Source organism: Labrus bergylta, chromosome 18 (genome assembly GCF_963930695.1).
Source record: "Labrus bergylta chromosome 18, fLabBer1.1, whole genome shotgun sequence".
Classification (NCBI taxonomy): Eukaryota; Metazoa; Chordata; class Actinopteri; order Labriformes; family Labridae; genus Labrus; species Labrus bergylta.
Genome location: NC_089212.1, coordinates 20,396,982 through 20,420,490, shown reverse-complemented (window position 1 = coordinate 20,420,490; position 23,509 = coordinate 20,396,982). Strand labels below are relative to the sequence as shown.

Here is a 23,509-nt window from a genome sequence, read left to right as displayed (position 1 = left end):
ACTGTGCGTTTTGCAGAATTGGCATTTGTTTCATGTTCCTCATTTAGGTAATGCACTTTGGAGATTTCCAGTGGAGGCAGAGTAAAATTGACCTGAAAAGTCTGACTGTCCTCTCATACTCATTGCTGAAAAGAGAAGTGCGAGACCAAAGTCTAGATTATTAACTGGAAGTGTTGCCAGACAGTGAACATGCACAGTCGAGCTCACATCCCCACGTTTGCTGAATATTTTGTGGTTTAGCAGCTGCATGAATTTTGATGTCATTGTACATTTTTGCACTTGTAATGATCTTTGTTTCAGTGCACGTGTAATATAAATGTTGAAATCCTTGACCCGGTGTTCTCAGCGCGATTGGTCAGGAGCATGAGGTGCTGCTTCGTGACAAACTGCAGGAGAGGAACCTTTCCTTTCTGGGTAAGCCATCCTTTGACCTTCTCCTCACATTTCTTTAGTCGCTCTGTTCATGGCACTGTGGCCTTTTGGAAAGCTTAGTAAAGGGAGACCTGGACATGAGTGAGGCATTGGATGTTATCGTGTATTGATTTGCTAACAACAGGAGCTGCTATCAAATATCTTTGGATGTAAATGCACCGTTCAGTTGATATTTATAGAATAGAAGCTTTAAAAGGTTTTAATGTTTCATTGGAAGGTTTCTGTCCTGTCCAATTTTCAAAATTGAATCAGTTCAGTTTTCTGTTTACATGATCATGACTCTAATGTTAGTACAATCAAAGGGTCTTTTGAGGGTGACTACTGTATCTATTTCTAACCAATCATGAGTTATATCGATTGTTCTCTTAAAATCTTCTATTACTATCTACAGAAGTATCCTGTTCTTATGATATTAAAAGGTAGTGTTCCCAGGTGTGAAATTGTAAAAACCAGATTCAAACACCCCCTTCCTACCTTGGACCCCCATCTCATCATCATCCCCTAGGTCATATGAGTGATGAAGGATAAAAGTCATTCCCTCTGCCATTAAGACCATATCATTTATTTGGACCTGGAGTGCTGACCTTTCCTCCGAGCTGTACAGAGGACTGTTCTAAAACTGTCAGAGTTCGGGCGACATTAGGGCCACTGAGGCCGCCTCACCCCGTCTGATAAATGGATTGGAAATAAGCTACCCAACAGCGGGGATGGCCCATTAATTTTAATCAAAGGTGATGTAAAAAAGGCGATCAGAGCCACATGACAATGTCAACAGTCCAGTAGGTATGAATAGAGGCTCCTGTTCACACACACATTACCACACCCAGGATGCCCCTCTGTTCCAAAGGCCTCTGGCAGCCTCACTGACCTCCCTCGGCTCTTCCCCCCCCCCCCCCCCCCTCCTTGGCTGATGCTACCTCCTCTTCACCACTGACACCGCCACCCTCCATCTCTCCTCAATTCCCCTCCATGCCCCATTAGTTGAGCTTGGCTGGAGACAAAGAGGCAGGCCCTTGGAACTGAATGACCTGGTCAGCCTGAGATTTAATGGAGAAATCAGGTGTTGGAGGGATAATGGCCGAAGCGCACCAGAAGTCAAGGACAATGGCTGCAGCTTGCGCAGGCAGGGGTCAGGCTCACACAGTCTATAATGCCAACCTTGTCCCCTTGCTGTATATTTTATAAAGCTCTGCCAAAGTGGAAAGAAGCTCTGTAACTGGGTTTTACAGGTTTTTGTGCCTCGACAGCGAATATGTGGCAGGTGGAGTTAATGGTTTTACTGTGCTTGCTGTCCTCCACTGTTATTTCTGCTTTGCTAACACTAAATGGTTCCGTTACCAGTGAAGGTTGTTAGGTTACCTGCTGCGGCAGAACTTCAGTGAAGAGTAAAACTAACAGCAAAGTAAAAGTCAGGTGTTAAAATTCTGCACTTTATCTCCTGCAGATGAAAACCAACTGAGAGCTATGGGCTACGACAAAACACCTGACATCATCTTGGAGGTTCCCATAGGTTAGTATTCACATTGCAAATGTCAATATTTCATCTGAAATAACTGCCTCTTAACCTTAGCTACCTTGTTTCGAACAGGATTGTGCAATTGTCAAAACCTTGTCAAATTAATGCCAGATCGTCTTTGATCTTTCTGAAGACTGACAGCAAAAAAAAAAACCTAAGAAAATGTCACTTGTCCCCTCTGGATCTTGCCTGTGTGGCCTTTTTGTCTCTGGTTTTCTGAGTGTTTCTGTGTTTCTGTGTAAAGCTGTAGAAGGACACATCGTGCACTGGATTGAGAGCAAAGCCTCATTCGGAGACGATCACAGTCATCGCACCTATCTCAACGAGCAGTTCTGGAGCTACTGGAACAGGTGAGTTTTGAATTCTCACCTCTTCATCTTCTATTTTGATTGGCCTTTTCTGAAAATCGCCATAAAATGCTGAAACTCCTTTCTGACTACTTTGCATTTTGTTTATAACTTCTCCTTTTTGACCACTAACCACCATCACCATTGTCAGTGTAATAAAGGCAACCAATATTTCTTTGTAACAACTTCCTCTGTTCCATGGTTCACCCTTACCCTACAATCACAGTTGCTATATCTATACAACACAATACTTCCACATCCACTCATGTCACTGGAGCCTTTCACAGCCTGAAGGGTCTGCCAGCGAGCCGGATTGTGTTCCTGCTCATATTGTTTTGGAAGGAAAACTGGGAAATGGGTGATTAATCCCAATACATGTGCTTATGTCATGTGTCACCTTTTTGTGTGACTTCGGGGACACTGAGGCGTTCTTACGTTTAGATATCTGTCTCAGTGCTAGCAATGAATAAGATCCTCAAAAAACATACTTTAGAGGACATTTTTTATGACCTAATATATTTATTTTTTTCACTTTTTTCTCTTCTTAATCAAAAATAAGAGGCTAACGAGGGAGCTTTAAGATTATGGCTCTTGCATTTGTCGTCAGTATGCTAGTTTTTAGTTCAAAGGCTGAAAAATGCCCCATAGTGTCCCGGTTTTATGTCACCAATATATATTGGGCATGATCACTTGTCAAACAAAGTCAGCTGTCTAGAAACTTCAAGCACACTATAGATTGATATAAAGGCTGAATTTCAAACTAAATCCATCAGGTAGATTGACTTTTGTGTTTAGGCACACACAGGATGGAGTGGGGGGGGGGGGGGGTTGGGGTTGGGTCGCTCACACATGGTCTTTACATCCCTGCCTCCCTTGGCAAGAGGTTCCAGTCACCAATTTGAAGAGTCGCCCACACAGCCTCCTCCGCCCCCGCTACGGCCTCGGCCCCCCTCAGCTGTGACGGCCAGCTGACATGTTGTGACATTCTGCCGGAGTGCCAGGAGGGGTTTCCAGACCCCCAGGGCTCTCTTCCTCTCTTTGGTTCTTTGCCGTTTTGGTGGTCTTGTAGTAACACATCAAGAACCATTTTTTTTTTTGTTCGCTTTAACAACACAGGAACATTTTAAAGGTGTTGTTCCACAACCTCAGAAACAATCAGATTTGATTAAAAAAAAGTATTTATTTAAACACATGCTCTCTCAAGTGGATTCTGCGCACCCATGTACAGAGGCTGTAGTCCTCCAAGTAGGCGGCCAAGGTTTGAATCCGACATGTTGCTCCTTTCCTCAATTTAATTCCCCGATCTCTGTCCCTGATTTCCTACTCTATCCACTGTCCTATCTCTACAATAAAAGGCCCAAAATAAATCTTAAAAAAACAAAAACAGGTGCTCTCTTGATAAAAACAAAAGTAGTTGTTAGTTGAGAAACTTTTTTTTTTTTTTTTTACAAATCATTTAGAATTAGTATTTTAGGCGATAACTTGTAAGAAAGTTTAAAATTATATATAAAGACATTATTTTCTCTTATTTAATGAATGGATTCACCTTCAATAACTGTTACCACTGCTAAGAGACTGACCTCCTGATTCCACTCAAAAAGCTGCCAGCAGAACAATCATTAGATTTTGAGCGCAGATGACTCCTTCAATATCATCGAGCCATTAAAGAAGCAGGAGATGAGGTCAAGGTCGTAATCAATGGTGTGTTTTATTTTCTTTTGAGGAGCAGTTTTATTTGGAAAGAAAGAAGAAGAAAGTGCTGTCGGGTAGTAAAAAAAAAAAAAGCTCATCTTTGATGGTAACCATCTTTGAGAGGCCTCATTTAACGCTCTTAAGAAAGTTAGTGACAATAAAAAAAGCTTTGCTGGAGCTCCAGAACATTCCTAGACGATGTTTAATAAGGAACCATTAAATGATTGCTGTCTGAGAGAGTGAGACTTAAAATAATTAAAAAAAAAAAAAAAAAAAAAAGCTCATTTCACTTTAACAACTGGCATCAGACGTCTTCATAAATATTTCACCGTGCAAGTCAACGTTCTTTCTTGGTTTGGATTGAAGACAGTGGCATTGATCTGTCTTATGTCTCCCTCTTTGGTGCTCGTGGCATTAGTTTACAGTAGGTCAAAATATCTGAATACTAACAGGCTGAGTGGACAGTTGGGGTTAGATTGAGCCTCACATATTTGCCCACGGCTGTCTTTCATTGATATTCACTGGGGCGGCCATGTCCGAGTGTATTAAGGAACTGACAAAGCAGATCCCATCATGTCAGCCAGAAGCCCGGTCAGATAAACATTGTAGTGTCAAAAAAGACAAAATGTCAGTCCCTTCAGACGCTACCTTTTCCAGCACCCCTGTAATTTTTAATTGACATTTACTGCTGACATTTGAAAATGCACCTCATCTTTTCTCTTTATCGTCTGAGGTACACGTGTGTGTGTGTGTGTGTGTGTGTGTGTGTGTGTGTGTGTGTGTGGCGCTCGTGAGTGTGTGTGTGTGTGTGTTCGTTAAGTGAAGGGAGTGAATTTGGGGCCAGTGCTTCGTAGTCACAAAAACATAAACCGAGAGAGAAATGGGGGACAAGAGAGTGATGGGGTGACATCACCCTGCTTTCACTTCTCATTAGGCGGAGTCGGTTCCTGAGACGAGCCCTAAAGCGCTGATTTTTAGGATGTTTGTCCATTCCTTCATTCCTCAAATTCACATTGCAGCGCTTGACTCCGAATCTTCCAGTTCCCTCTGCCTGCCCTTGGAATCACAAAGCAATGGTTGTAATTACTTCATCGCCCCTGATTGACATTTGCAGTGATTTGCTTATTTTTCATGAATTCCCTCTTTGCTTTAACTGAGCTGCTTCCCCCATTGCTTGTGTTTAATTGTTCGGGGTTTTGCCCTCAAGCGCTGCAGAGCGAGCTATGGGGACACATTCTTTTTAGTAGACGAGAAGAAAAAACATAACTAATTTTCCCTCCGAAGCCCTCACCAACCGCATCTATCATCCAAACAATAGTCTTGCCAACACGCTAACCCCATAATGAACCTCTCTTCAGTGGAGTGAGGGGTAATGACGCTTCACCTACAATGCTCCCAAGAAAAGAGGCGGGGGGGGGGGGGGGAATGGGAAGAAAAACGGTCTTGTGCAGAATCAAACGGCGTGTTCAGGCCCGGTGCCTGGATGAGATGGTGAAGCAGCAGCTATTGGTGTCTTCCAGCCATCAATCTTAGCTGGTGGCGTTCCAGAGGCAGCGAGCCCTCTGCTCTGACGGATGTTCACATAATTGAGTTATCCATCTCGCCCAACTATCAGAGTTGCATAAAAATTATTCACCTGCTGGTGAATATTAAACACATAATGAGCCTCTTGTGTGTTTTAGGAGGAGTGGGTAAGGTTAAACACAGCATGTAATGAGATATGTGGTGCCACCTTAACTGCCCCTCCTTGATTATGGTGTTTTTAAATCAATTATGGTTGGCAAAGTTCTCCCCTTTGCAGCAAGCCAAGTTCTGCCCTTCTACTTATCTAATTAGTGTGTTTTATTGAATACTTATTTCAGAAAACATCAGACACTGTAGTTACTTCCTGATAGGAACGACTTCATAATTCTGATGCATGTGCCAACATTTTGGACTTTATATTATTATTATGTAAGAGAGAACATATAGTAGCAGAGTGGAAACCCATAATTTGATACAAATGATTGATTTGTATATGGTTTTATTGATTTAGAAATTATATATTTTCCCTGCTAAACAATCTAATACGTCCATAGAATCTAATACGTCCATAGAAATGGTATAACTCTGTAGCCTTTTTTTTAAGTGAGCTCAGCTAGCTGTTATTACTCACATTTTAACTGAACATTTCAAATAATGGTAAAGTGAGACAAGGTGAACAAGTCTGCAAGAATAATTGGAGCACCTGCATGACTTGTTTCTGTCTGAGTCCGTTGAAGCAGTCTTTAAAACACCACTTCATCCACCACCTTGTCAGAAACCACATTACATGATGTGTTTACTTCGAGTGCCATCTACAATGTGTAGATTGCATACAAACGTGCAATAATTACCTAACTGCTGCTAACTGTTCAATATTACTTGTTAATAACTTTGTAACTCACTGCTTTAAATTGTCTATTTATTTACTCATTCATTGCACTTTAACTTTCTATTTATTATTCATTCATCCAGTCACTGCACAATAATAACTGTATATACTCTTTGACTGCACTATAACTTAACTTATCTGCACTATATCTCTATATTTAAATTTGCTTAATTAATCAGTCACTACAAAATAATAACTGTATATATTCTTTCAGTCACCACAACTGTCTATTTATTTATTATTATTATCATTCATTCACTGAACAGCCATTGCTCTGGCCACTTTTTGCATACTTCTCTCTCATATCACCACAAATATGTTTTTGTTGTTTTTGTAAACGCTGCTGTTGAAGATTGCTGCTAACAAAATTTCGTTGCGTCCTTGTATACAATGATAATAAAGATTCTATCTATCTTCAGTTTAGCAGATTTCTCCTTCATAATCTTCAGTTTTAGCATCTTTTAACCTCTTTCGGCCGCTGTTTTTCATCTCCTTTCTTCTTTACCCAGAGTAAAAAGACCAGCGTCAAATGATCTGGAATTCTTTCTGCACATTATTATCACAGTTAGTCCTTCAGACTCTTTCCTTCTTAGTCCTTCAGACACTGCGTTCTTTGCAACAGTCAGCTTTTCCTAGTAACGGTTTGTTCTTCTTAGCAACGGATTAGGGAGAAATAGCAGACTGTTGCTATGCCAAATTAGCCAATCAGAATCAAGTATTTAACACAGCCATGTTGTATTATATTAACACCCCTTCAGTATTAACCTTGTTTTTAATGGCGTATATTTGCACATGCAAGTCAAAGACACATTTTTGCCTCTACATACAAAAGAAGACTTTTTTCTATTTCTATTTTTTCTATTTTATTTGGACCAATGGCAGGTTTTTATTGTCTGTAGAGTCTTTTCTATGGTTTGGACAAAAAATACTCAACCAAAATCAGTCAAAACATTTCAACATCAAAGCAAACTTCAGACGACATGGCTCCTCTAGAATTGATTTAATACCTTGTTTTGTGTTTTTTATTTGTCTAATCTAGACTGCATCTGTTCTTTGAGTAAGTCCACTATTCATTTTGTAGATGATAAAGAATTGTTTTTCCGTCCATGCATCCATTGTGCTCAATGAGAGAATCAATAGAGCAAATCAGAACATACAGTATATCCTGCCAAATACTAGATTTACAGCATTACAATGACTTTGATGAACAATACACCAGATTAAAACCGAAAATGTAACATTTTGAAAAAAAAAAAAGATTCTGAGTCTGTCCAATTTCCCCCCCCCCCCATTCCCCCCCCACGCTCAACACAATGGACAGCCTGTGTGTAAACGCCACCGCGCCCCACCTCCCACGGCAAATCAGCTGTGAGATTCGTAAACTGCAAATGTGTCAGAGTTGAAAATGTTAGCTCTCTTAATGGAGGCTTGAAAAGGTTAGATCTGATAAAAAGCTGTCAGCCGTCCACACACAAAAAAAAAATGATTTATGGCAACATAATGGGACAGTATGCCTCATTTCTCCCTCGTATGGATTGGGGGTTAAGACTTCTGGGTTTGCCGTAATACATCATCTGGCTTGACCACTTAGAAATTTGTTGTGACTCCAATGCACACACATGCATTATGTTTTCTTCTGGCCCTTTTGTTGCAGTGATTCTGAAAGCCGTGCCTTGTTGTGTGGATAATTTACGTCCTCCCATAATTACCAACAGGATATTCCCATGATCCAACAGTGCGTACTGATGTCCATTCCATTTATTTCTGCACAAATTAGATTAGAGCTTGTGCTTTGTTGTAACACGTCTTTGATGCACATAATGGAAAGCGAACTACAATTAGTGAAAAGTCGTAACTCTGAAGAGTCACACCAGACTCTTCCTCTAGCATCGTCACTAAACTAATCGCTGACATGTTGGCTAATGAAAAGACAAAAACCTGATTTATGTGATGTTATATATTCGTTGACACAGCTGCAATTAGACGTCTCGAGGCCTTTTGTGAACTTTGTTTTAGCGTGCATGGATCAGCACGCTATAGAGTTTACAATCAAGTGGTGATTGTGTGTTTTTTTTCTTTCTCAGAAACGTCAACCAATCTGCGGCATGAAATAAATTTTTCAGTCATTGGCTTACTTTTCATGACATGTCCATTAATTTAAAAGTTTAAATTAAAAGACAGGAATTCTTAATTAGAGCAGTGTAATTAACATGTCACAGACAGCCCTTATTGGTTTTAGCTGATGATACCTTTATCTTTAAGAAGCATTTGATGCTAGATCTAAATGTGCATCTAGATAGTCCTTTTTAAAGAAATATATTTATAAATGACTGGTTATCTAAGAAGACACGCATTTAAGAAATGCTTGCTTGTGCATACACAGTGTCCCGTTGAGTAATACAAGCCTCAGCAGCCGCAGCAGCGCCATCATAAAGCCAGAGCAGATAGGGGATGTCACCTGAGAGAGGGCGCCCGCAGGTCGTCGCTGCTGCTGATCCAATGAAGCTGGACATTACAGGGCCATCCCTGAGGACAGGTGCTGGCGCTTCTGGGGTGACAATGTGACACCTCCACAGACCTGTGCCCTGCCAAGCTTTACCTACCTTCCTGTCAGAGATGTGCACAACAAAAGAGGAAGGAAAGGAGCAGTAAAAAAAAATAAATAAAACAAAATCTGCTTTGCAACAGTCAGCCAATATATGCAGAGCTGCAACTCCTTTCAGAAGGGTTTCTCATGGTTTTTGTGATGCAGTTTAAGTGGCTTTGCTGGGTTTAACAGGTGTGGAGTTATATTTACTATATCTGCATGGAAAATTCTAGCTAAGGATAAAATTCCTCTTTTTTTTTTTTTTTTAAGAGCAAAAAAAAAATCAGCTTTCCTGGTTAAGCACAAGCGCCTCTGACATCGCCTCCTTCCTATTTATAGTCGTGGATACCCCATGCAGTGCAGGAACGTGGCCTCTTTTATTGTTTCCTTTGTTATGACATCCTCTCGCAGAATATTCCACAGCTAGAAAAATAGCTACCCACAATGGCGGTGCCTTTAGGGCTTTGCAAGTGTTTGTTTTAGGGCACATCAGCACACAGAAGTGCAATGCAGGCCCCCAAAGCGCGAGCACCTTGGAATATTAATGGCGAATGACACGTCGTCTCTGATGCTTCAAGGATTTCATGCTTTTAAGGATGCACATTTGGGCGCATTGTTTAAGGCGTCAGGGGTGTAATCCTCACTCTCAGGTCTGCAGCAGCCTCAGGATTTAGCTCGGGTTAAGCCTCCATGTCTCCTATTTATTTTTTTCGCGGGGTTTGTGTGTGTGCATTATCCAAATTTGTCATTTGCCATTGAGTGTGAGAGCAGCTTTGACACGGCCGCTGTGTGCATAAACGAGGAGCGGGACAGAAAGCGGCACCCCAGCGATTCGTGTCCCTCCTCCTGTCGTCCCGTTTACATGTGACACCGTGAGATGGAGAAGGAAGCCTCGAGTCAAATGAGGTGCAAGCATGTCTTCTCCATGAATTCCTGTTCTGCCACGGAACTTTTTGAAAAAGATTTACGTACATTCTTTGTCAGCTTTCACGATGTATGTCGTCAAACCAACATGGACACATTTTTTTTTCCTCATGTTCTTGCTCTCGCTGGCGTTTTCTTCCTCTGTTCTCTTTTTCCTACACAGTGACCTTCTGGGTTTCATTCAGGGAAGAAGTCAGCAGTATTTGTCAAAAGCACAGTGAGTAAGGGGCAAGGCTTAGAACGGCACTTTGTTAAAGTCAATCTTAGATGGTACCCTGACCCCTAAAATCTTCAGGTCTTTATTACAACCAGTGTTTCAAAACATGCAGTCATATTTTCCTTTCTGAAGTTAGCCTTGGCTAATAGACCTAGCCCCCACAATAGATGGTGCTTTACTTTGCATTACATAAAATCTTGTGTGCTCACCTACAGAAATGCTGCTGGATATCTTCACGTCTGCAGAAATTTACAGAGCAGGAACGAAAAGAAGATGATTATAGACGTTTGTTATCACACAAAGGTTGTGCATTTTAAATGTATCTGAATCTGGAATATATGGCTGACTAAATGGAGTTTAAAATGCTTCTAAAAAAACAGATTCTCTCCCTATATACACACACATTAGAGCTTAGTAGACCCAAAGCTCCAACACTAATATTTAATGCTTTCAAGGACCTTTGATTCTTGATGCCTTCTTAAGTATTTTATTTCATGCACCTCCACAGCTGCTTTAAACACTTCTGAACACTGACCAGCTAAAGGGCTTACATTCATCTTAACCTCTGCGACGAGGGGGATGAGGGAGGCCGAGGGGCATTAATGAATCCTTCTGTGGCGTTTCCAAGGAGATTAAAGAAACATATACATGTAAAATCCAAGTCCATTGAAAATTCTGATTTGTTCTGATTCTTTATTTGTTTGTGTGTCATCGTCAACCAATGCCGTCCTGTCATTGTGTTTTAAGGAATGGCATTAAGTATTGAGGCATCAGACTTTGTATGGATGGAGGAGAAATGCATATTTCAGTTCAGGTGAATGCCTGCATGACATGGCAAGTACTAAGCAGCTTTTTGTAGGGATAAGATTTTCCTCCCTATTTCTTGGTCGATTATTTTTGTGTGGTTGACTTACCTCACTGTTTTTTTTTTTCCAAAATATTTTTTTATTTAAATTGTAGCAATATGAAATATTACGCTACATATTTATACTGTGTATACATTGATCATGTTGCTGCATTAACCGACAAAACAAAGCAATACATAAATATAGAAATAGAAAAGAATAGAAAAAAATGCTGCTCTTGTCTTAAAATAGCAATTTGTGCAAAGTAAAGCATAGAATTGGGACAATTGCAGAGTAAAGAGAGAGCTTAAAGGAAAAGGAAAAATTCTTCATGCTGGTGAGCTGCATGGTCTAGACAGAAACAGACTTACCTCACTTTTAAGTTGCAATGTTCCGTGTATGATGTAGTTTACATGTGCTTCGTTTTAAAAGTATACTTAAAGATGTATTTAAAGATTGAGCCGGTTGCTTGGCTTTATATCAGAGCTTGATTACATGATTCATGATTTAGTTAAGCTGGTTGTATCCTTGTTTTTATTTATATGTCCGTCAGCATTGTCTTGTGGATTTCTGTGCACAAAGGCTAGTATACCCTCTTTCTATTTCAGACCCAGAATAAATAGAATATCTTTTTTTTTACCCCAATGACAGCCAAGGAAACAATGCTTCATATTTCTGCCTTTGTGTTTAAAGAGCAGCGCTGTGTGCACCAGATAATGTGCTGGTACTCATGGTCTGTGGAGGCCCATCAGTCACTGTGTGGGGCTGGTCGCTCGTGATAAGTGGTTCCTTATAGATAATCTAGACAGTAGGCTTCTTTTTATAGGCCCACTGTCCCTCACATAACCTTGTTGTTGTGTTTTTCATACCGCCCCTGCTTACTTTCCTCCTTCTTTTCCAGTGATTTCACCTTCTTGTTTACCATCTCAGCGTAGTAACACCTTCCCTTGTCTTGGAAATCCTAACAAGTACTAAATTAATTTCTTTGTATAGAATGGGGAAAAAAAAACAATACAAAAGAGATTGACACATTTAATAAGCACATGCACATAGACTTGTGCTACTGTAGTTTTCATTTCCATCCTTGAACTTCATGACCTCTGTGTATTCACTAAAAAAACAAAACAAAGTTGAACGATTTTTTTTTTAACCAACTTTGTTTAAGATTTTATAATATACAAAGAGTGCAGCGGTTCATACAGTGATATAAAATGCAGTGTAAGGTATAAAGAGAGACAACAACTGGAACACAACAAAAAGTAACGTATCATTTTGACCTGCCGAGATGTAAACTAGCTCTGAGCTAACTCTGGTACAACGCATCAAATGGCAACGTTTATGTTTGATTTTGTACGTAGTCCCTTTACAAATAAAATATGATATAGCTGAGCCGCTTAATAATTTAAAAATCAAATTAAAACACATGCTATGTGTATTTAAAGTGAATACATTTACATTATGTAAAGGACTTATAAAGGATAATAGAAATGTTAAAATGATCATAAACAGGATAGGGACATAAAATGAACTTTATTGTCCTAGTGAAAAATATTTAATAACTAAAACCATAAATATGTAATAATTAAGAACAGTGATGAACTACTGCAGGTACAGCTACACGTCTACACACACACACTCACACCTAGATCCCGACAAATTAATCGGCCGGCCGATAATATCAGCCGATATTAGCAGATCTTGAGATTATCCTAATGGCTATTTTTCTCTCTGATATGTGCAGATATGACTAGGTTTATCATTTATATTTTCAATTTGTCAAATTCTAAAAAAGTGTTTCAGTGCAATGTTCTGGCCAACAAAGACTTTTGTTCAATTGTAAAAAAGAAAAACAATCTTCTTCAATCTTTTTCACAAGTGTTTGATAACTGCCTTTGAGGGATTATAGCAATACATGTGTGTTTCTATATTTATCAGTCAATCTCTAAAGATCAAGATGTAATAAATATATCGGTCGATGTATCGGTATCTGCTCCCGAAATATCGGTTTCGGCCCTAAAATACCAAATCGGTCAGGCATTAACAAAAACACCGATCAGCTTCTGTATCCCATCCACAACAAATGACGTCTAAAGCAGCTTCTCTGTTCCTCATTTGCACCAATCACTCTCCATTTTGTTAAAAAGTGATTTTTCCTTTCACCATGTGACCTCATCCATCTCCCAAAAGAACATGTATATGTGGTCTGAATTGTTTGTTTCACTATGTAGGACTTATATCTGATTGCACCTCACAGCAGTCACTTTGATTGATGTTCCGTAATGAGCTGAGGTTAAACACCAGATGAAGACACATTTGTTTTTATGAACTTTACTTTAAGTTTCACTATTAATTCACTTCATTGCATCGCAAAAAAAAAAAAAAAACACTGAGAGAGATACAAGCCCATCTAAGTCTCTCCTCACCGGCCTGGCATTTGTTAAAGAACTTCATCGGGACCCTCTTTTCCCCCCTCCATCTTTGTTCCCAGGCAGCCCTCTCTCCCCTCTGGTTTGAGTTTCACGTCTCGCGGCGGTCTGATTGCCTGATAGCTTAAACATCTCTGCCTGCCTATCCCTGAGCCTGAGTGTGTAATGAAAGACACATGAGGAGCCTGTGTCCAAGCGGTGACCTTCTGATTTTGCTCATCAATTCTGGGGGTTAATGTACGAGGATCTATCGGGTCAAAAGATTTGTCTCTGCGAGCTCTTGTCAGGTCTGTAAATGATTACGGGGGGGAAAAAAAAGCATTTGGCCGCTGAACCCTATTAAAACTTCTCTGAACAAATGTGCACTCAATGTGACATCTAATATATCCTTTCCACTCCCTTTGTGCTAATGATGCTAAAATGTTTTCTTTGTTCTTTGTGTATTTTCAATGAGTGCTATAAACCAACTTTTTATCAAGGGGCTCTCAGAGTTAGCGGGGTTACGATATGATCCGAATTCCAACTCCGTCCGCTGTCGATGTAACGTTTCATCATAGGCGGGAAGTTGAAACACGCGATACCCGGTCCTTCTTCCTCGGACTGATGCGAGATAACAGCGGCATACATTTCCTACAAGTGAAATATAAACTCTGCGCAGAGTTTGGGGCTTTGAGCCGCCGCCCCCACCCTTTGAACCTACGCCATGGAAACGTCGTATAAATGTATTCCTCATTTTGACTGATATCTCTATCAGCTGGCACGTTCGCACCATGTATCTCTTCCTCCCCGCACCCTCCTCCATGTTAAACCCGGAATCTGTCTCTTCAATGACGGCTCTGTTTTTAAAATGACCACTCTTATTTTGCAATGGGTGTCTTGTGTGTCATGGAGGTTACAAGTGAAAGGGCAGAGTGGAGCTGTCTGGCGAAAAGGCCTCTTGATAGAAAGTGCCACTTCAATTTGAGCACAGCTGCAGCTGAACCCGCGCCAGGCTCGCTGTCCGGCCCCCGACACGTCGCATTCTCTTCTCCTGCTTCTGGAAAAGATGTGAAAACCGTTCACTTTAAAAGCGAGTTTTAGCCTGACGAGTTCTGATCTCTCGTCCCCTCATTCATAGCTTATCTGCGGCTTGTTGCGTCAGGAATACACGCTGACAAAGACCGTCTCGGACACCATTCACATTTTGGTTTTTCAAGTTTGTTGACTCTCTTTGAAGACTTCTTCAAACTTGGACTCAGTTTATTTTAAAACAAACTTTATACTGGACGACTCCCTTCAAAAATATCTAATTACATGTTCTTAATGTGATACACCATAGAAAAACATCTTACTTGACTTTTTATTCTGAGTTTCCATTGGAAAGTCATTTGACTACAGACTACACCTTCCCTAATTTGGTGATGAGGGGGTTTAACACTTTGAGGAACTCTATCCGCAGAGCTGCTGACAGTCCTCAGCCCCCCTGAGTCCCTGCTGCGGACGGAGGTTGTGGTTTAAGGAAAGACTACCGCCTCTGTTTGAAATATTCTCTTTGGTTTGAATCCGAAATGGGATCAATTCTCTCAATAATGATCCTGAAAGTTTTAGCTTCAGCTGCCCGGCTGAAACTAAACACGCTCAAGTGAAACTTTGAACTACTCTTCCCTTTTTCTTCCCCCCCCCCCTCCTCCTCTCAGCCGTTTTGTTTGCAAATTGTAGCGCTGAGTTCATGGGAAACTCACTCCGAGGTTACCTGCGCCTCTGCAAAGTGGTGGAAAAAAACAAGGATTACGGCCACAAGAATGTTTTCGCAGTTAGTTGAAATATTACTAACCTTGTCAAATGTCATTTTGAATGAGAACGCAAACATATTTTAATCAGGGTTTAAAAGGCAAACTGTGACTCTGGGAGAAAGGGGTCAACTAATTGCAACGTTTGATGTCATGTTTGGTCTCTCTCTTCCAGTCTGATGTGACTGCCTGGAAGCGTGTTCGCTCTCTCTCGCTCGACTCTTAAGTGTCTCTCTGGTATCTCACACACACACACACACACACACACACACACACACACACACACACACACACACACACACACACACACACACACAACCAGAAAACTACTGAAAGTTCCCCATGAAGTCTTTGCTTCTACTACCTCTCAACTTAAACCTCTGATTAAGTTTGGTCGCCTCATGGCCAAACTTTAATTTTTGTGAATAAGTTGTGAACACGACTAGTGTGAACATTTCCTTGAAAAACTCTCTATTCTTTCTACAACAGGTAAATCTTGCATAACACCCAAATCTCTTCGGGTTCTCATAATTACTTTTTTTAACAGCAGCAATGGGGGCGGGGGCGGGGGGGTCGAGGGATATACATAGTAAATTATGTTTGACAAGGTGGGGTTAGTGGTTTTGTCGTGGCTTGTCTTTAGTTATTACTCACACTTCCTCCTGCCATAGATAAGGTCTGCCGGTGAACATACCAAGGTAAGCGCTGGCGCAGGGCCCCTTATCGCTAGCATTGATTTAGGGCAAGGACCCAGTGACAGAGGTCATTGTGCAGTAAAGCCATCCATCATTCAGGTTTGATTTCTGCTCAGACCTGTCTCCAGGTTGTCTACACGTAGGCGAGTCACATGGAGGAGAGGCCGCAGGAGGCTTGGACGGTGTACTGAGGAGCTCTGGCTTCATAATGCTCTCTGTGTGTGTTCAGAGAATACGAGTATTGAGCTGTTTTTACAGGTTAACTCTTATTGAGAAAGATTTAGAATAAGACTTAATGTGATCCTCTAATTACCGTACAAAATCCACAAACTATTTGTCTTACGTTTAAAGCTTTGACATGCCCGTGAATAATTAAGCCTCGATTCTTGTTTTTTCCACCAGTAGCTGATTGCCCGTCTGCCTTCTGTTTATTTTGCAAATCACCGTAATTCTCCACATATTCTAGACATTCGGTGTGTGTGTTCGAGACGCTCACTTTTTCCACGATTTAAAATTCAAGGTGCTTTCTCGGCCAGCGGTAAATAAATGTACAATCATAAACACAGTTTTCCCCTTGTGCAGGGGTATTTTTTCAGATGTCTGAAGATGGGTATTTATTGCTGTTCATGTTGTTCATGGCCTTCATGGCTAGACTGTTGGCTTAAAGGGTCTATTTATCCTGGCATCAAATTTGGGAGCTCCTTCTTTCAAATACGCTATGAGTCATATTATTGATCTGTCAGGAAGGAAATTTATTGCACTTATTTTTCACCAACTTCTGCAAAAGCTGTAGGCTGTCAGAGATTCTCCCTGATTGATTGCATGTAAATGACTGTAAACTGGCTGTGCTGCATCCTGAGGGGAACGGTATTCCTGTGGAATATAAAGGTCTCTTTAGTTATGCTGAAAAAGCTAGCTCCAATAGTGGTACAGCTCACTCCCAGCTACCGGAGGATAACTTAAGTAGCTAATTACACTTCAGTCTGTAATCAAACCCATGTCAGGCTGTCTGAGAACCTGGATTTGTGTGCTAGATTCCAGTTAAATACAGGGACAGCTTAAACATTTTATGGTTCTCTCTTCAAATTAAAGTTTCTTTCTGCAATCCCCTCTAAAATGTGTCATATCCCATTACACAAATGTGGATATGGTAAATTAGTGGGGAGCCTACTTACTGCTATGAATATGTTGACTTTCTTTTTTCTTTTCTTTTTTGTGCTGTGTGCAGAGGGTTAGCTCGTCGGGGGTTGGGGGTGTCTTTAACTCTAAAAAGTTGTCTTGAATTTTCTCCCCTTGCAAGATGATGTGTTTTTGCAATTCAAATATTTGCTCATTCTCCTCTCCATTGCAAAGCTCCCTTTGAAGCAGAAGAGTTCTATCAGGCCCAATGACAGTGTGAGTGTGCAGCGTGACAGCGCAAGAGGCAGTGCTGGACTATTTCTAACTGCATATTTAAATAGGACGGAAATCCAAAATCAAAAATATATGCAAATGACGGCATGTTTCGCATGCTGATATTTTTGTGATTGGGGGTCTTGCATATTCAGGTGGTGTTCAGCATCCGTGCCTAGCTTTAGCAACATTAAGCAGAATTACTTCATATCTTCTGCACAACCTTGATCTCCCTATAAACAAACATTTCTGGGGGTGGAAGGCCTGCAATTTGGCAGATTTACTTCTAAGCTTTGCTTCATTTTTTTCTTATTTTTTTTCTATAGGCTGTTTCAAGTGGAAAGACATATTCAAGGCCTCAGGCTTCATAGGAGAGTGTGTAACCCAGAAACTCTCAATAACAGCTTTGAAAGATCATTTTCTCTCCTGCACATTATGGAGACCTTATTACCTGATCTCCTTTACATACATTAATGCTATATTTATACCTACTTTGCATTTAGTGGGAAAGCTTCTTTTCACTTTAGATGTATTCATTAAGAAGATCATGAAGCTGTGTGTGGGCGCTCGTACATGTTCATACTCAGACAAAGAACTCAAACGGCCCTGAGACCTGTCTGCACTCTTTAAGGTATAGAAAATACAGTATGAAATATTTAATTGAATTGTCATTTGTATGAGCAGCCCTTGCTCTCTGCACCCTATAATTCCCCCCCCCCCCCCCCCTCCATTCCCCTCGCCACATTTTTTCCCTTCTTTTTTTTTCTCCCAAACAGCAATTAATCTCATTTTTAGTCCAATTTCCAGCCCTCTGCTGGAGTCGGAGCGAGTCCCCTGTTTTGTTCCTATTTGGCTTGGTTCCTCTGCATAGTCATTAAGGGCCCAATTAATGTCACCCTTTAGCTGAAGAGTGCTCATTTTTATTGGGGAGCTGACAGTCACCGCCATGAGTGCCGCAGTGTAATATGCATTAATTGCCCCGTAACACTGGTAATTACCAGTTCTTCAAGCCTCTCAGTAAACTGTCATGCCCAGACACGACTGCTTTGAAATAGATTACTCATTAGGGGGACCTGCCCTGTTTTCCAATGGGGGCTCGCTGGGTTGGCATAAAGATGAAAAAAATCTGGTGCTTGAACAAATAGTTGCCAAGAGCAATTTCCTATTACAACTTCCCGGTGACGGCTTTTCTCTTTCTTTCTTCCCCCCCCCCCCTCCCCCCTCCTCAGATGGCATTCCAGCCGTCACTTGAGGTAAAGATCAGAGGGAGTGTTAGATGTCCATCACAGATCTGGCTGATATCAGTCGCTTCTTCCCTTTTCTGGGGATTCCTTGAAAGAAAATATATTTCACTAGTCATCACATTGCCTTAGTTTTTTTTATAACTGAATTACTCTAATTTGATTGTTGTTGCTTTTTCCTAGTATGTGTGTGCATTTCTCATGCCCAGAGACGAGTGTATAAGCCTCACATTGACATTGTCAGCATTGTTTCTTAATGCAGGGGCATTTAAGGGGCCTCTGTGCATAAGATAGCAGCAGTGAGGTGAAGTTCTTGTTCAAATATTGATGCTAACTTGCTTAGGTCGTAGGTGTGTTTGCAAACTGTGCAATCTCTGCTTTAACCATTAGCTGGTGCTTCAGGGTTGCTGAAACGTGCTTTGCATACCTGACACAAAAAGAAAATAAAAAAATTGATAACGGATGCAAATAACAGATTTTAAGAAACAGTTAAGAGGACAAAAGAAGGAGATGTAGTGTGGGTGTCGCAGTTGCCATGCGATAAGATAATAACGGACAGACAAAATCAAACATTGTTAGCTATCACACATTCTCTGCACAGAAAAGGTGTTTGGCCTGTTTAGTCACGCTAGAAACAATATTTAGATTTCGCCACGGCTTTGTGAGCGCTCCAAGTGTGCACCGGGCTGAGTCCTCCCTGGTCCCTGTTCTGTCTTTCTGTCTTTTTCTTCTTCTTTTTTTTTTTCCAAAGCACTTTCGTGTCATTACCGATTTACCATAGCAGGGAAGAGAATAGAATGTGAAGACCAGGATAAAACGCCTCTCCTGCACACACACACACACACACACACACACACACACACACACACACACAGGTAGAAAAGACACACAGGCGTGCACACACAGAGCTTCTCAGAGGTGCTGCTTTTTTGTTTTATCTCCCTTATAGCACCTGCTTCAGGCAATCTGCTCCCCCTCGTCTCAAATGAATTTTGTCACGGCCTTTCAGATTCTCAGCCGGCGACGCGCTAATGAAAGGAGATAGTACAATTTGAAGTGACCAGGTAGCAGGCAGCGGTGCACAGCTGAGAGCAAGGGGTGGGGACACACACACACACACACACACACCCCTGCTTGAAACAAAAGACAAGTCAAGCATCCGCTGATATACCCATTACCCTTCTCATTAATACCCCGCAGACCTCGCGGTGAGAGTGTGTGAGCCCGTGCGAGGCCGTGCGTGCGTTTATCTGTTTGTGTTGGTCGAGCACTTATCGAATTGTTTATGACAGGCCTAATTGGGCTAATTGAAGACATTAAGATTACCTGTCAGCTGTGTGTATCCAGACTCCAGATCTGTCTGACAACTCCTGACAAGTGAGGGACCCCGTAGCATCCGTCATGATGGCGCATTCCCAGGTCGTAATAGGGACAATAGGGGCCACTCTAATTTGATGTGGACAGCCTCAGCGGCGCGCATCAGGCTCCCTCCCTCCATGAGTGTTTGGCTGTGTGTCTGTGTGTGTGTGTGTCTGTGTGTGTGTGTGTGTGTCTGAAGTTTAAGTGAGAGCTGGGGGGCTCTGTGCATGGCCAGGCTAATGGAGTCCCCTTTGGCAATGTGACAAAGCGATGAGGCAGTCTGAGGGGAAAAGTGAAAAGGGGGTCTTCAAGTGTTTAAGGACATGAGAGGGAAGGCGCTCGGGGGGTGGTGGTCTTCACAGATTGAGTGACAAGAGGAGAGCGCTGACATCTGTGTGTCTGCCTGGACAGTCAGCCACACCGCATCATCAAAGACGATCAAAACTTTTTGGACATGGGGAAATACCAAAACATATATGATTGGTTGACCTCTTTAGTGGAGTGCAAAAACTGCCATTCAAGACAGTTACAGAATATCATGATCAAAAAAGGTCCTACACATACTGCTGTCATATCTGGTCCATGTTTTTTCTTCGTCTTGGGTGGAATAAGTAATTTTTCCGATAACATTATTTAATAGATTCTGCTGGACTTGAGTTTGGCCGATACCAAGGACCCCACTGATACTAGTTTGATAAAGAAACGTACATAATATTTTTTGGAAAAACAGCCGACTGATATTGACATTTTGCTGACTTTCACTAACATTCTGATTAATGCATCGACTGGCATACTAAGCGATATCCAATAACAAATTAATGGAAGTCCAAACAGGTAACAGAATCAGAGCAACAGCGGTATTGATACTGGTATCCTTATCAGAATAACTGGTATGCGAGCGGGTATTGGTATAAGTAAAAGTCGATAATGGTATGCATCTGAAAAGCCAGCTACGAGGTTTAGCAACACTTGTAGCGTATCGTCGCTAATGGGGAATCTCTGGTATCAATACCTGTCTCTTTACGGAACAACATCAGAATCGATATGGTTGTCTGTCTTGATACATCCAGAGTATTAATACAGGTATTGGCATCAGAGCAACCCGGGTATCGATATGGACTCTGATATCGGCACAGCGCTTGAATCGTTGCTGGTATCCGTGTCGTAACAACCCTGGTATTGATACAGATACGAGTCTCAGAACAGCCCCGGTACCAATCCTGAGATCAGTATCAGAACAACTCAAGTGGAAATAAAGTCTGATCACTTATTGGTTTAAGGTGCAGGTATTCATACATCAGGCTTACCAGATCTTAAGCAGAGCACACTCCTATCTTCCAAGGCTTAAGGAATGTGCCTCTGCATATCTGTAGCAACCTCCCTCCTCTTCCCGCCCCGCTCTCCTCTCCCGTGTGGGCATTGTGTGGGGCTTTGCAGTGTCATCGCCATGACAGATCAACGCTGTCAGCCCAGGAGATCCCTCTGTTTGTTTGTTCTCCTCCAAAAGGGGTTAAACTGTCAAGTTGACAACTCACAAGACCCTTAGACTCTGCACTACTGCTGCTCCGCGTCTCTCTCTCGCTCTCTCTCCCTCCCCCTTGTCCACCTTCATCCCCAAACGAGTGAAAATCAATACCAGATTGCCTGAGGACCACTGTTTGGTGTGGGCCTGACCCCTGGATGTCCCCCACTCTTGCTTCTTTCATTACATGTAGCCCAGTATTTAACTTCCATCCTGATCCTTCGCCTAATTAGTTTCGATAAGCTTGCAGTCTCTCTCTCTCTCTCTCTCCCTTCCCTTCTTCCCTCTCTATCTCGCTCTCCTTCTCTCTTACATGTGCCCTGACACACACACACACACACACACACACACACACACACACACACACACAGCTAAACACACATGGACATTTTGGTTTTCTTGCCTTTTGAAGGGACACTCTGGGCTGGGAGTAATAAAAAGACAAATCCCAACACGCACTCAGGAGCCCTTGGGCGATTCTTGAGCTAGGATTATTGTTTTGTTTGCATAGCAAATTTTAAAAACTACAATGAAATTAGATTTGCACCCCAGATCATCAGTGAAAACACTGGGGATATCCTGTGTTGTCCAAAGCTAATGCTTCTCAGTAGTGGGCCTCAGTAGCAAGACTTCCCCCTCACTTCTGTGGATCTAGGCCTCCTCATGACTCTGTCTTTCATCCAGTCTTGGACAGAGTAGCTATTGATATTAGTTTGAAGATGTTATTTGGCTTTTTTACATTTCTACCCACCAATCCTGCTGAATCATTGATTAGCAAAATCACAGTCCCAGTGACTTGTGTGCTGGAGGTCCATGACTGTGTGTGTTTTTATGTACCACCCACATGTCCAGGTGCCGCCACTGCGCTGGCTGGCCCGTCGACCACTGACAAGCCCCAACGACATGTTGACCCCTCCTGCTCTGCTCCCCCTCCCAGGGCTAAAATTACCCTTAGGAATGTAAACAGACTGCCGAGTAAGCACACGGCTTTCTGTGGCCTTCTCGCCCAAGTCCGCACCCCCCCCTCAAAAAAGTGGGACAGTTCCATTTTGGACTCAGAGGCCAAGGTTGATGGCGAGAAAACATTAACCTGGCTTTGGCTTCTTTGGCCTTTTTTCCAGAAGTGTAACAGAACTTCTAAAGTGAATTTTGTGTCTGGTGATTATCTCCAGACTGAACGGCTTCAAATGTTTTATGCAACAGCTGAAGAACTAAAACTGTTTTTTTATTTCTCCTCGTGTCTCCTTTCTCCTTTTCATTGTGGCGGACAGATGGGCATTCACACCAATTCATTAGGTGTGCGGGGTAGCTGTAAGCGATGGAGTCTGGGTGAAGAAGTTCACTGGGCCGGGCGCTGACATGTTGATTTAGTGGTGGTAACACGACTGCACTTCCAAAGGTGCTGACTTGGACGAAAGCCAGGCCTCGTTTTTTTTTCCTCCCAGGGAGACATTAGAGGCCACACTCTAATTTTGGGCCGGAGTTCTTACTCGTGGACGCTAAGGCCAGCAGTTGCCGAGACAACAAACATTCACACCTGCCTTTCCATGGCTTACTTCTGATTACACCGCCAATGAAGTAGGATTTAAGAATTATTTCTGAACATGATGCAAGGATGACCTAGTGGATATTTCCTTTGCAAAAATAGAGACACACAAGTCGCTTAAGTTATGTTTTTAAGAAAGCCACCTGAAAAAAATTAGAGCCAACAGAATATTTCCATTCTTCTGTTGCCATTGAGTAAGATTTCTCCCAAACCATATATGTTTTAGTGGAGAACAGACTTTCTTTTTGTGTGTTAGTCCTTTCATCATTAAATGTTTAGCCTTGGAGGTGACTCAAGGCCTCTTGTTGTGTGTTGACTGAAGACCACTGTTTGTAGACATGAAGGTAGGTTTGTTACAATAGCATAAACAAGATAATTAAGAAAAACAGTCAGGTATCAAGCTCACGTCCCATGACCTCACATATAAACATGATATCATCCATACATATACACACACATAACACCGTTCCTCCGCTGGACACACCAGGTTTGCAGGCGCCGGGTCAGGCTGACGCTGCCCTCACGGGGGCAGATAGGGTTACAGTACAAACTGTTGTTGATTAGGGCTGCGCCTGTAGTGGGGGGG

The 23,509-nt window shown here is 41.9% G+C and overlaps 1 protein-coding gene across 7 annotated transcripts in view; it reads left to right on the top strand.

Annotated features, from left to right (window-relative positions):
* The window catches only part of cdin1 (CDAN1 interacting nuclease 1), a 60,023-nt gene that overhangs the window by 28,267 nt on the left and 8,247 nt on the right, over positions 1-23,509 (top strand). For all 7 annotated transcript variants that reach the window (XM_020638673.3, XM_020638672.3, XM_065966549.1 and 4 more), the window contains 3 exons: positions 347-414; positions 1,877-1,942; positions 2,193-2,298. In XM_020638673.3, the coding sequence (XP_020494329.1) occupies positions 347-414; positions 1,877-1,942; positions 2,193-2,298 (240 nt within the window). The remainder of the gene's footprint in view (positions 1-346; positions 415-1,876; positions 1,943-2,192; positions 2,299-23,509) is intronic.